This window comes from Apodemus sylvaticus, chromosome 3, assembly GCF_947179515.1.
Source record: "Apodemus sylvaticus chromosome 3, mApoSyl1.1, whole genome shotgun sequence".
Taxonomy (NCBI): Eukaryota; Metazoa; Chordata; class Mammalia; order Rodentia; family Muridae; genus Apodemus; species Apodemus sylvaticus.
The window spans coordinates 149,775,616-149,789,490 of record NC_067474.1 but is presented as its reverse complement, the minus strand read 5'-3'; the positions used below and the strand labels follow the sequence as shown (position 1 = coordinate 149,789,490).

The following is a 13,875-nucleotide window of genomic DNA, read 5'->3' as shown; positions in this document are numbered from 1 at the left end:
CCTCTCCCTCTCCCTCTCTCTCTCTCTCTCTCTCTCTCTCTCTCTCCCTCTCTCTCTCTGACACACAAAAAAGAAAAAAAAGAAAGACAGCTGGGCGGTAGTGGTGCACGCCTTTGATTCCAGCACTTGGGAGGCAGAGGCAGGCGGATTTCCGAGTTTGAGGCCAGCCTGGTCTACAGAGTACAGAGTGAGTTCCAGGACAGCCAGGGCTACACAGGGAAACCCTGTCTCAAAAAACCAAAAAAAAAACAAAAAACAAAAAAACCCAGAAAGACAGACAGACAGACAGACAGACTCTGATACCATGTTTTAGGTGCCTATAACGCCCCCAACCCTTGCCAGTGTTGAGGACTGACAAGCAAGAGCCCCACACATGTAAGGCAGCATTCTATCATCTTAGCTGCATCCACAGCTCATGTGTCCTTAACTTTTAAAAATACCCTCTAAAGCTGGGTGGTGGTGGCGCACACCTGTAATCCCAGCACTCTGGGAGGCAGAGGCAGGCGGATTTCTGAGTTCAAGGCCAGCCTGGTCTACAGAGTGAGTTCCAGGACAGCCAGGGCTATACAGAGAAACCCTGTCTCTGAAAAACCAAATAAAAAAACCAAAAAAGAAGAAGAAGAAGAAGAAGAAGAAGAAGAAGAAGAAGAAGAAGAAGAAGAAGAAGAAGAGGAGGAGGAGGAGGAGAAAAAATACCCTCAAATTAGCTGTAGGGTTTTTTTAAATTAAATATTTATTTTCATATATGTGAGTACACTGTTCTTCAGACACACCAGAAGAGGGGATCGGTTCCTATTACAGATGGTTGTGAGTCACCATGTGGTTGCTGGGAATTGAACTCAGGACCTCTGGAAGAGCAGTGAATGCTCCCAACCACTGAGCCATCTCTCCAGCCCCAGTTGTAGGTTTTTTTAATGGGTTTTTATTGAGATATTTTCCCTGAACTCCCAAAACACGTCTTCAGCTTCATATCATCCAACCTTGCCCTTTCTTTCCTTTGGAGAAACAATCTTGCTGTCTCCAAACGTTTGATGTTAATGCTTATTTGCCTAATGCTGAACTCTGTGTCTTTGAGATGAAGCCATGCCGTTAAGAAGCATCCCAACAGATCATAAAGATCTGAGAGGCCAGTGTGACTGTGGAACAGTGCGGAGGCGAGGTAAAAGCCAGCCCTGCAGGACCTCTAAGCCCTGCCAAATGCATGGGGGGGGTGGGGGGGGTGAAGGGGGCAGAGCAAGAGGGTCTAGCACAGGCATGTCTGGGATCTTACAAAGATCTTTCCAGGCCTTGCTATGGAAGGCATGAACTGAATGGATCCGGGGTGGGGACAGGAAGACACACTGGCATGGTTTATAAAGCCTATGGACTAGTCATCCTCTGTGTCCTTTGTGGGGACACGTGTGCCATGTCACACGTGAGCTTCCGTCAGCTTGTTCCTTCAGCATTTACCCCCATTCATCTCCTTTGTAAATAGTAAGGTGACTGATGATGAAAGTTCAGGGCGTTTTATCCCATGCTCTAAATCCTTATGATTATAACGCTTGTTAGGTTCTGATATTGAAAGTCTTTCCTAGCTGGGTGTGGTGGTGCACACCTGTAATCCTAGCACTCTGGGAGGCAGAGGCAGGCAGATTCCTGAGTTCGAGGCCAGCCTGGTCTACAGAGTGAGTTCCAGGACAGCCAGGACTATACAGAGAAACTCTGTCTTGAAAAAAACAAAACGAAACGAAACAAAAAACCCAAAAAAGAAAGTCTTTCCTGGATATCTCTTTTTTTTTTTTTTTTTTTTTTGGATTTGGTTTTTTCGAGACAGGGTTTCTCTGTGTAGCCCTGGCTGTCCTGGAACTCACTCTGTAGACCAGGCTGGCCTCAAACTCAGAAATCCACCTGCCTCTGCCTCCCAGAGTGCTGGGATTACAGGCATGCGCCACCACCGCCCCACTGGATATCTCTTTAAAACACTCACCCATGGGCTGGGGCCAAAGCTGAGTAAAAGGTGCTTGCCACCAAGCCCGAGGACCAAAGTTTGGTCCCCTGGATTTCCATGGAGAGAACTGAGAGCCAGCACTCATAGGATCTCCTTCATACCCACATGGTGGCACCCACATGGTGGCATGGTGTGCCCCTGCACACACACAATATGAACAAATGAATAAATAAATGTGCAATTACCTGTGACTTTTTTTCTAATTAACCTTTCCTACATTTTTACTTTCCTATATATTGGCATTTCGCCTAGATTTCTGTCTGTGTAAGGGTGTCAGATCCCCTGGAGTTACAGTTATGAACTGCTATGTGGGGGCTGGGAATTGAATCCAAGTGCTCTGGGAGAGTAGTCAATGCTTTTAACCACAGAGCCATCTCTCCAGCTCCATCTGTGGCATTTTCAAGGGTAACATGTTACCACTCTAACGCCTGTTATAATTAGCTTTATAATACTGAAAACTGATGCTTAATTCTGAGATTGGAAATTCTGCTTTATAAAGGATATAGAAAGCTTTCCCTTTTAAAAATACATTCTAGTTCTGTATGTACAAGTAGAAAAAAATGTGAAATTAAAAAAACAAACAAAAAACCACCACCACCACCGCCACCACCACCACCACCAACAACAACAAAAACACTCTAGCCAGGTAGTGGTGGCACACACATTTAATCCCAGCATTCAGGAGGCAGAGGCAGGTAGATCTCTGAGTTCGAGACCAACCTGGTCTACAGAGTGAGTTCCAGGACAGCCAGGGCTACACAGAGAAACCCTGTTTAGAATAAAAACCAAACATGCTAAAGCAACCCTCAATGATGTCATCAGATTGACAGCGGACACTACCATGGTCTTCCTTTGGTTTCTAAACATCTGGATGGAGGATTGAATACATTTGCTCTTAGCAAAAGGTGAGAATCGATAGAGAATTAAATCATCCAGGGAGAAATCTGGCATCAGATTCCTTCCCGATTGTCTGTGACCAGAAGTGTTGGCACTTGCTGGAACTGGGAACTTGCTGGAATAAAAACTCGCAGCTAACCGGAGGCTGACTGGATCAGAAACTGGATCTCAACATGGCCTCCAAGGTAAACTTGAAGAAGCACCTAGATTTCTAAGTGGCATCTCTCTGCACCTCTGTGGGTGACAGCTGTGCCTCAGAAGTGGCACACATCACAATCTGGTATGGAGTCCACTTTCCTGTCAGGCAGAGACCTGCTGGAAAGGGGAGCTGAGGGGCATGCCCTGGTCTGGGACCCTCAGCGTTGTAACTGTGACAGGGAGCAGATATGGAGCAGCAGTCTGCCCTGTTCTGCCTTTAGGAGCTGTGGGTGTGAAACCCTCTACAGAGGCTCTTCATTCTTTCCACAGAGCTCTCAAACTTTAGTGGTTTAAAAGCTGAAGGCTTTATCAAGTTAACCTGCCTGCCTCCTCTCCCCTCCCTATGCCCTTCCTTCATTTATTATGTGTGTATGTATATATGTGTTTAGGGGAAGTGCCTGTCCCATAGCATTCATATGGAGATCAGAGAAAAATCTGTGGGAGTCCACTGTCTGTGTGGATCCTGAGGATTGAACTTGGGTTAATGGTTTGGCAGACAGCGCCTTTCCCTACTGAGCCACCTTGCCAGCCCCCTGTGGCAGATTCTATATCTAGTCTATTAACAGGCTCCATCTTTGGGGGGAAGTCCTTGACGGGTAGAAGGAAACTGACCACCCATGGTCCCTCCCCACTGTCACTGTCCAGCCGTTTCATCCCATGGGTGAACAGGACAGATGGAAACTCCGGAGCCCCTGAAGTCACCCCAGGAGGCCAGGGCTCACGTGTTTGCAGTTAAGAAGTTGGTGCAGGTGACATATTCAAATTTCTAGGAGTCACAGCCTCTGTGCTACATCCCTGCTAGGACACAGCCTGTCAGGAAGCCAGGGACAATCAGTGACCAAACTACCACAGCTGCGTTGAGGGCATTTCCAGAAGCTTCCAGCTTTGCCTAAAGTTTTCCCCAGCGTAAACAGCAAGCTGGCCAGGTGGGGGTGGTGGTGCATGCCTTTAATCCCAGCACTGGGGAGGCAGAGTTAACTGGATCTATGTGAATTCGAGGCCAGCCTGGTATACAGAGTGAGTTCTAGGACAGCCAAGGCTAACCCCAAAAAAATGCCATCACTAAAAACAAACCCCCCAAAACAAACAAAAAGAGCAAGCTGATGTCAACACGGGAGAAGTTCAACCAAGCGACTGTGTTCCACATACTTCTTGAAAACTCAGTCTACAGAGTGCTGTGAGGAACACGCTAGGTCCAGGCAGGTGCTGAGGCTCGGGACCCTCACAGGGACAAGAAGTCATGGGCATTGCTGTAATCCTACCTGCATGCTAGATCTAGAATGATCCAGAGTCCTCAAAGGTCTTTCAGCCCATGACGAACAGGGTACAGCAGCCTTTGGGAGATTTCTGCCTGCAGAAGCCAAACCACACGGCTACCCTGTGGGTGTGGGTGTGCGGGTGGGGGTGCTGAGACTCACCGTGTAGATCAAGCTGGCCTATATCTACCTCCACACCATTAGGATTCCATGTGTGCATCACCACACATGGATTTTTTTTCTTCTAGAGTTATTGTATTTCAGTGTTTTGCCTGTATGAACGTACACATACCACAGGTGTGCCTGGTGCTCTTGGAGATCAGAAGGAAGGCACCAGATCCCCTGAACCAGATAGTTGTGACACACTATGTGGATGCTGGCAACTGAACCCAAGTCCTCTGTAAGAGCAGTAGGTGTTCTTAACCACCGAGCCACCTCTCCAGCCCTGATGTTTTCTGTTTTGTTTAAAGGTAAGAGTTTTGAGCTGGGCGTGTAGCTCAGTTGGGAGAGTGCTTCCCCAGCAGGCTCGAAGCCCTGGGCTTTAGCCCAAGCACTGCATCAGCTGGCCATGGTGGCACTGGCCTCTAATCCCAAATCATGGGAGGTGGACGTAAGAAGTTCAGAAGTTCGACACATCCTCAGCTACACTCCGAGTTTGAGCCTAACCTGGGATATGTGAGACCCTATCTCAAAATACAATGAAATTAAAATATGGAAATGAACTAAAGAAAATAGGAGACAAGGTTTCCTTATGTTGCAGACACTGGCTTTGAACTCCCAGCCTCAGGTGATCCTCTTTAGCCTCCCAAGTCAGTGGAATCACGAGCAAACCGCGCCCTGCCTGCCTGGCTTGGAATTTCTCCCCTCTTCCTGCCCCCCTTCCCCTCTGCTCCATACCAAGGACTGAGACCTGCGCCTACCACTGAGCGATACACCCCAGCCAGAGTCTGCTATTTTCTTTTTTTCTTTTTTTTTTTTTTAGTTCCACGTGGGACTTTATTTAAGATAGGTAAGGGGTAGCGGGCGGGAAGGAAGGGGAGAAGAGAAAAGAGAGCAAGTCTGCTATTTTCTAGTAAGGGAGAGAGAACTTTAAAATCTGTCAGGACAAGGCTCCTCTGATCTGATGCTGACCTTCCGTGTAGGTCCTTCGATAAAGACTGTGCATCATGGCCCAAATAGGCTCTCCCATAAGCCAATTATTTTTCACGACTGATTAATAATCGGCAAAAGAACCATCCCCGACACACCTCCTCTAATCCCCAGCCTTATCCAGGGCTCAGCATTTTCCTTCATTTGAGTTTTTATTTTTGCTGGGGTCACGTGGTCTGTGCTTCCTGCTGGGTCTTCCTCATCTTTTCCTCTGCCGTCCTGGCCGGTGGTTCCATCAGCAGAACTATAAACCCGAAAGGCAGCAGTGTAAGAGATGTCCTTGAGCCTTTTTTTTTTTTTTTGAGACAGCGTTTCTCTGTGTAGCCCTGGCTGTCCTAGAACTCATTCTGTAGACCACGTTGGCCTCGAACTCAGAAATTGCCTGAGACAATCTGCCTCTGCCTCCCAAGTGCTGGGATTAAAGGCGTACCACCACCACCCGGCTTTCATGTTCTTCTTAAATTACATTTTTATAATTTAGAATGTGTGTGTGTGTGTGTGTGTGTGTATGAATGTATATATGTCTCTCATTAGGAAACAACCCTAGGACTTTATACACATCAGAACATGCTCGCTCTAGTACTGAGGTATACTTCCAGCAAGCAGTACCCAGAGAGGATTCTGCTGCCGCTGCAGGAGCCAGGCTCACAGCACTAGGTGGTTGAAGGCTTTTCCAGAGCTTCCTAAGAAAGGAAGGGCCACTCTACTGTGACAGGGCTCAGTCTCCTTGTGTTATCCCTGTGTGGTCAGGTCACGAACAATAGGTTCTGTGAAAGCACTTTGCAGAGGCCTGGTCAGGGCTGTGGTTATTCCTCCCTCTGTGGTGCCCAGGGAGCCACGCCTATCTAAGGTCAACTGCTGGACAGCCCTGCCCACCCTGTAATAAACGGAGCCACCACACATCCCAGTTGCTGCCCTGCCGAACAAACACTCCCTCGCCGGCAACTACCTGCCACTGCGGCGTTCTACAGGCTGACTCTGCAGGCTGGCAAGCTTTCTGCCTGCTAGCACGGGCCCTCTCCCTGTCCATGGGCATTACTATTTCATATGTAGGGCAGTGTCTGTGGATGGTGGAGAAGAAGAAAGGCAAACATACAGACCTTCCAGCGATTCCCACATTCATTGCATAAGACAAAGGTGGTCATGGGCTCATCGGCACTGCGTGTCTGCACCTAACAGAGAGAAGAACCATTCATGAGGCCACTCCTTCCCCCGCTCTAGGGCCTGCTGCCGCTCCCACTGTTCTTTAAAAGTAGATTTATGGGGGCTGGAGAGATGGCTCAGCAGGTAAGAGCACTGACTGCTCTTCTGAAGGTCCTGAATTCAAATCCCAGCAACCACCTGGTGGCTCACAGCCATCTGTAAAGAGATCTGATGCCCTCTTCAGGTATGTCTGAAGACAGCTACAGTGTACTTAGATACAATAATAAATAAATCTAAAAAAAAAATGTAGATTCAAATCCCACAGGTTAGCCATATTTACCTGACTTTGACAACCTCTTCTCCTCTGGACACTGTCTGTCAGCTCACTGGCTCAGCCAGGCCTTTGAACTTTGAACTTTCATTTTTTTTTAAGATTTATTTATTATATGTAAGTACACTGTAGCTATCTTCAGACACACAAGACGAAGACATCAGATCACATTACAGATGATTGTGAGCTACCATGTGGCTGCTGGGATTTGAACTCAGGACCTCTGGAAGAACAGTCGACGCTCTTATCCGCTGAGCCATCTCATCAGCCCTGCACTTTCATTCTTGTTGATCCCTCTGAACTGATTTCTCTTCTCTTGTTCAAAGCCTCGCCTCTTACAAGAAGCCTTCACAGACTCACCCCCGAACACACTGTGTCTGACATATCTGTCCCAGCCAGAGGTGTCTGGGAAATTACCTTGTCTATAGTCATTCTGCAAGTGGCTGAGACCCAGAGAGGAAAGGAGGCTTGCAGATCACCCAGGTGGGTCATGCTGTGTTTTCCCATCCCCCACCCTGTCCCACCTTCCTGGTCACTCAGGTTCAACAGCATGGGCTCCCCCCACAAGGCCCTGGAGTTCCCAGCTGCCTTCTGACTCTCTAAAGCTAACCCTGGGGATGTCTACTGGGAGCAGTAGGGGAGGAGCCGTCTGCTGGAAAGTTCCTCCAGCTGTCTGTCTGGAGGGACAGCAAAGCACAGCCTCGGCACCACAAGGCAGAGATAAGGAGAGAGCGCAATGGACCTTCCTGGGGAAGAGACTCAACTTTGCTACCGACCAGCTCACTTCCGAAGGGCAACACCACGTGAACACCACCAGAGCTTGCACAGATGTGCTCCAATTCCAGAACTGGAATCCTTCAAGAGAACTTTCCAGAAAACAAGATAAGCAACTATATTTCCACTGAAGTCACAGGGTGCTAAGGGGGCTGATATCCCCTCTGCCCATTTTTGTGGCAGAGTTTGCTGTATCTCAGGTAGTATCCAAAAAGAGCCTTAAATTTCTGATCCTTCTCCATCTCTTTAAATAATTTTAAATTACACTGTTTCGTGTGTGTGTGTGTGTGTGTGTGTGTGTGTCTGCCTGCATATGTAGTGGCATGTGTTGATGTCAGAAGATAGTTTGCAGGAGCTGGTTTTCTCTTTCACCTTCAGAGTCATCATGTCATCTCTCACTGTCCCACTCCCTCTGCCTCTCTAGTGCTGGGATTAGTGTGCATCCCACTTCTGGTCTCTCTTATGCTGGGGATCAAATCCACTGTCTTTTTCTTTTTTAAAAGGGTTTATTATTTATTTTTAAAGATTTATTTATTTGTATTTATACGAGTATACTTCACACACACCAGAAGAGGGCATCAGATCCCATTACAGATGGTTGTGAGCTACCATGTGGTTGCTGGGAATTGAACTCAAGACCTCTGAAAGAGCAGTCAGTGCTCTTAACGGCTAAGCCATCTCCCCAGCCTTATTTATTTATTTTATGTATATGAGTACACTGTCATATCTTCAGACATACCAGAGGAAGGCATCAGATTCCATTACAGATGGTTGTGAGCCACCAGGTGGTTGCTGGGATTTGAACTCAGGACCTTTGGAAGAGCAGTCGGTGCTCTTAACCGCTGAGCTGTCTCTCCAGCCCCCAAAAGCCACTGTTTCATGCATCCCCCGCCCCTTACCTCCCATTGATCTAACAATAGAGCTACATTCCCAATCTTGTTTTGAAAAAAAGATGTGTGTGTGTGTGTGTGTGTGTGTGTGTGTGTGTACAAGTGCCCACTGAGGCCAGTGGGAGACATCAGATCCCCTGGAGCCATCTGATATGGGAGCTGGGTCTGGGCTCTGATAGAGCAATAAGCTCTCTTTAACCACTGAGCCATCTCTCCAACCCATTTTTTTTTTCTTTCAGACAGGTTTTCCTATGTATTCCAGGCTGGCTTTACTAACCGCCCCCCAACTCCTCATGTCCCCCTGCCTCATACTTGGCATGACGGAATTCCAGACATGGGCTACCAGCCTGGCTACTCTTAATGCATCATCCTCGCTTGCTGAGCAGACAGAGAGACAAAGAGAGTTCTAGAATCACTAAGTATGAGTTAGAGTTCAAGGTATTGGTACTCCAAAGACAGAACTAGCAATAGGCCATTCTTGGGGCTTAGGTGAAGGTCCCCGACTCCCACCACAGTCTGCTATGTCTCCTGGGTATCTTTACTTTCAGGATTCCCCTTAGACAACACTGAACAAGCTGGCTGGACCCGTTCAGAAAGGTCGGGACCCAAAACCAGTCGTAGTGGTGTGCATATGAAATCCCAGCCCCGAGGAAAGAGGTTCAGAAATTCCAGGGTAGCCTTAGCTTCAAAACAAATTCAAGGCCCTATCTCAAAATAGCCAAGGAAGGGAAAATGAAAAGAAGGCTCTGAGTTCAAAACCCTCCTGCCACCAGCCTGCCTGGGCGCCCTTCCCTGAGCTTCAGAGTCGTCCATCTGAGTCTCAGTTTCCCAGTGTTCCCAGTGTTTTTAATGAGGGGCTGGGTTTCACCTAGCTGTGCTTCCTTCCAACATCTGTGACTCTCCGGGAGTCTGCGCTCAGCAGTGTGCATGAAGATCAGTGTAGCACAGCTGAGGCTTGGGGTTCGCTCTCACTTCAGGACAGACATGGATACCCCATGGATACCCAGAGGCTGATTCCACAATCTGAACATTTTCCAGAAGCAAAAGGGTGGTGGCTTCTCCAAGCTTGGCCTCCACTCAGTGACCTGAAGGACATATTTCTGGTTCCTTCCCCAGCATCCCCTCTCCCCATGTTGCCCCGCCCCTGCTGTGGTCCCGCCCCAGCTATGGCCCCTCCCCTCCTGTAGCCCTTCCCCCCTCAGGGTCCGCCCCCTCATATGGCCCCGCCCCACTCCACCCCCACCTTTGCCCACCTGGTTATAGGTACAATTCTTCTTCTTGCACTTGCTACACCGCAAGAGGTCAGTGGTGGTGCCGCCAGTCTTGGCCATCTGGTGCTCACGGATGGCCTCTTGAGTCATGGCGTTCCTCAGCTCCCTCAGCTCATCACTAGCCATTTCCTGAGGAGAAATGAGTCTTGGCTGTGTGTGTGTGTGTGTGTGTGTGTGTGTACCTCTGCCCCTTGCCAGGTTTTAGAGTCTGAGCTGAGAAGGAGGAGGTACCATACTGGGTCAAGAACATAGAGATGGAGGAGAGGTTGGACCCCCTGGTCCCACCAGACCAGGGAAAGGCTTGTCCGGGAGGAGTCCTCCTCTCCATCCTGGCTGAAAGGTCCGACCTGGGCGTTCTAGCTGGGTCAAGGTCAGCTGGGTGTGTGCAGGACAGCAGCAGGTGCACATAGCCGGAATTAGTACTGCGGCAGCTTTCCTTCAGGACGGTGCTCACCCTGTCTGCCAGGCCTTTGCCTGAATCACACTGTCCCAGCAGCAGATTTGGCTACTGCTTACCCGTGTCCCATAGCCTCCCAGTCTGGACTTTAACCCAGCGCCTGCTCCGGCTACAAATATTCTCTAGCCCTGTATGCTGGAGGGAATCATAGCTCTGGGACCCGTGACCTGCTGGCTATGCCATCCAGGAAGGAGGACCCCAGTCACTGTGGATATTCTCGCAAACGGCTGCCCCAGGGGCACCAGTGGCCCATGGTCCTTCTGGAGATACAGCATCAGCACCATCCAGCTCCTTCCCTTATCTATCCGACCCTGTTCCCTGAACCCTTCAAGCCTCTGCCAAAGGAGACAGGGCAGACACACAGGGTGGCGGCAGCAGTACTTATGAGTGGTTTGTGGATCAGACTATAGCCAAGGCTAGCCTAGTTTCCGCTAATCATTATTTTTTCTGTTATTATTGATGTAAGACAGAGTCTCAGGTATCACAGACTGTCCTATGTAGCCAGGCTGACCTTGAACTCCTGATTCTCCTGCCTCCACCTCCTGTGTACTGGGTTTACAGGTGGTTTTCTACCTTAACAGCCTGGACTGACTAAGACATTGCAAAGGTAAGTTGCAATTTCTACCTCTAGGCTATGCTGTCACTCGCAGAAGATCAGGCCTTACTGGGGACGTATCTGAGTTGGTAGAGCATCTGTCTGTTAGGCCCTGGGTTCAATCCTTAGTAGAAAGAAAGAAAGAAAGAAAGAAAGAAAGAAAGAAAGAAAGAAAGAAAGAAAGAAAGAAAGAAAGAAAGAAAGAAAGAAAGAGAAAGGAAGGAAGGAAGGAAGGAAGGAAGGAAGGAAGGAAGGAAGGAAGAGACGGACAGGACCTAATGACCTCAGTCAGGTTGGTATAGATACATACGTGACATATGCCTGTAATCCCAGCCCATGGGAAGCAGAGACACAGGTGGATCTCTGAGTTCAAGACCAACCTGGTCTGCATAGAAAATTCTAGGCCAGCTAGAACTTCATAGTGAGACCCTAACTCAAAACAAATGAACAACCACCACAAAACCCAGACCCTCTAAATTGAGCACAATGGGGCCAGCAAGATGGCACCACAGGTGAAGGGGCTTGCCACCAAGACGTGAGTTTGACCTGTGTTGTCACAAGGCAGGAGAGAATGGACTCCTGCAAGTTATCCTCTGACCACCACACGTGCCCTGTGCTCCCCCCACAGTAAGGGAGCAGCGTGATGACTTTGATCTGTGATCATCCCCGGGCGGCAGGTGCCTGGTTATCTCGGTCCTGCTCTCTGGAGTGCCTGGGGCGAGCAGAGAGCTCTTTCCTCAGAACTGCACATCGCTGGACCATAACCCCATTCTGTACCGCTCCATGCAGCACGCATACACCATTCAGACACACACTCATTAACTATATACCACACGCAGTAATTACATATCCCACGGTACACTAACCACAAATTAACACCACACTAACTCCACACCACATACTAACCACACACTAACCACATGCTAACCACATGTTAATGCCATTCTACACACTAACTCCACACCAACTCTATCCCACACACTAACCACACACTAACTCCACACCAACTGCACACCATACACTATCCACCCACTAACTCCACACCACCCACTAACTCCATACTACACACTAGCTCTGCACCACACACTAACCACATACTAACTCCACATCACACACTAACCACACACTAACCACAATCATTAATCACAGACTGCACATTAAACACCCCATATACACAGTGACCACACACTAACCACAGATCACACACCACACATCACACTAAACACATCACACACACATTAACCACACACCACATACATACTAACTTCCTACTGTATACTGACAACACTCTAGTACCGCCCCCACACATATTAACCACATACCACACACTATACTAAGCATACACAAATATACCCTAACCACGCATTATACACTAACTATACATTCATATTAATCGCATACTATCTATTCATGTCGGGTTACACTTGCAGTAACTTTACATTGCATCCACACCACATATCACACACATAAGCACTCCACACTTCATCTACACCACACCAAGCTTTCTATATCACATACACACACACACACACACACACACACGAAAGTCCTATCCATGCACTCATCACACATACCACATACACTGTGCATACCACACGTACCACACACATCACATACACACATCCCAGATGCTCATTCTGTACAGCATGCACAGACACTCCCCACTCTGGACCAGCAAAACACCCTGAATCCCACCCAGTCTTTAGGGGCTCGCCACATTTCCTCTGCCCTTCTCTGTCTCTTCATTTCTCCAACATTTGAGGACCGACAGGGAGTCCCCTGGTAGTTCTGGAAGTGGACACCTGAGGATATGTCAAAGATCTTTCCAAGATGTGGTGTCTAAAATAAGTGGATCAAATTGCTATCTGTCCTATGATGATCTCCTACAGCCCTTTATAGATCTGCACTCGTGAGAGATGAACTGGGTCTGTTGAAAGAGCACTTAAATCACATCCCCAGAGTTGCACCCTTTGCTCTCAGAGCCAGGCAACAGGAGGACCCCACCCAGCACTGCCCCACCCCCAAGCCAGCCCCAATGCCCTCGGATCCCCCTCACCTCTGCTGTCATCTTGGCAATGAGCTCTGGGGAAATGGCCCCGCTGAGCACGTTCCGTCTCAGGCCTGGGTTCCTGGGGTCCTTCAGGTTGCTGATGCGGCTGCGCACACGGTTCCGGTACTTCATGTCCGTGCTTTTGAGTTCCTGATAGATATGTGTCTGGGTCAAGGGCCACCTGGCCATCCTTGGAGGAGCACGGGGCATGGGAATCTGCTATAGGGGTCAGGGTCATCTCTGTGGCCTCTGCTCAGTGGGCACTGGCTTGAGCACGGGGGCCAGCCAAGTATCAGAGACAGGAATGGCCTCCAAGAAGATAGAGTCCAGACTGCATCAAGTACTGAGGTATCAGGGACAGGAAAGTCACTTGCTTCTGCGCTTCAGTCCCCCTTTTACACACACTTACACACACACACACACACAGCTGGGATTGTTAGGAGGCGTAAGTGTACCATCACACACCAGGAAGCAGCATGAGACATGGAGCATGTCAAGTGTCCCTGTTCAGGATGAGGAAAGTGAGGGTAACCTCTAGTTTGAAAAAACTCCAGAGTTGGAGACCAACAGTCAAAGGACAAGGTCAGGAGCCACATGCCTCAGGCTCTGAGAAGTGCAAAACCAAACCATTGGCTGCGGGAGTGGCACACACCTTTAATCTCAGCCCTCAGAAGGCAGAGGCAGGCAGACGAATCTCCGTGAGTTCAAGGCCAGTGAGCTACCAAGACCTTGCCTCAAACAAACAAACAAACAAACAAACAAAAAACAAAAAGCAAAACAAACTAAATTACAAAATTCAGGGGGCAGTAGTCCTGCTCTCCCCACCACCTCCGATTTCTTGTAGCCTAGGGTAGCCAAGGATTCTATGTAGCTGAGG

The 13,875-nt window shown here is 48.7% G+C and overlaps 1 protein-coding gene across 1 annotated transcript in view; it reads right to left on the bottom strand.

The window, feature by feature from the left end:
• Positions 1 to 5,304: 5,304 nt before the first annotated feature.
• Tcea3 (transcription elongation factor A3) overlaps positions 5,305 to 13,875 on the bottom strand; it is a 29,420-nt gene continuing 20,849 nt past the window's right edge. The window contains exons 7-10 of the mRNA XM_052177775.1: positions 13,005 to 13,160; positions 9,879 to 10,025; positions 6,588 to 6,659; positions 5,305 to 5,731 (exon numbers count right to left, since the gene is read on the bottom strand). Of these exons, the coding sequence (XP_052033735.1) occupies positions 5,723 to 5,731; positions 6,588 to 6,659; positions 9,879 to 10,025; positions 13,005 to 13,160 (384 nt within the window). The 3' untranslated portion in view covers positions 5,305 to 5,722. The remainder of the gene's footprint in view (positions 5,732 to 6,587; positions 6,660 to 9,878; positions 10,026 to 13,004; positions 13,161 to 13,875) is intronic.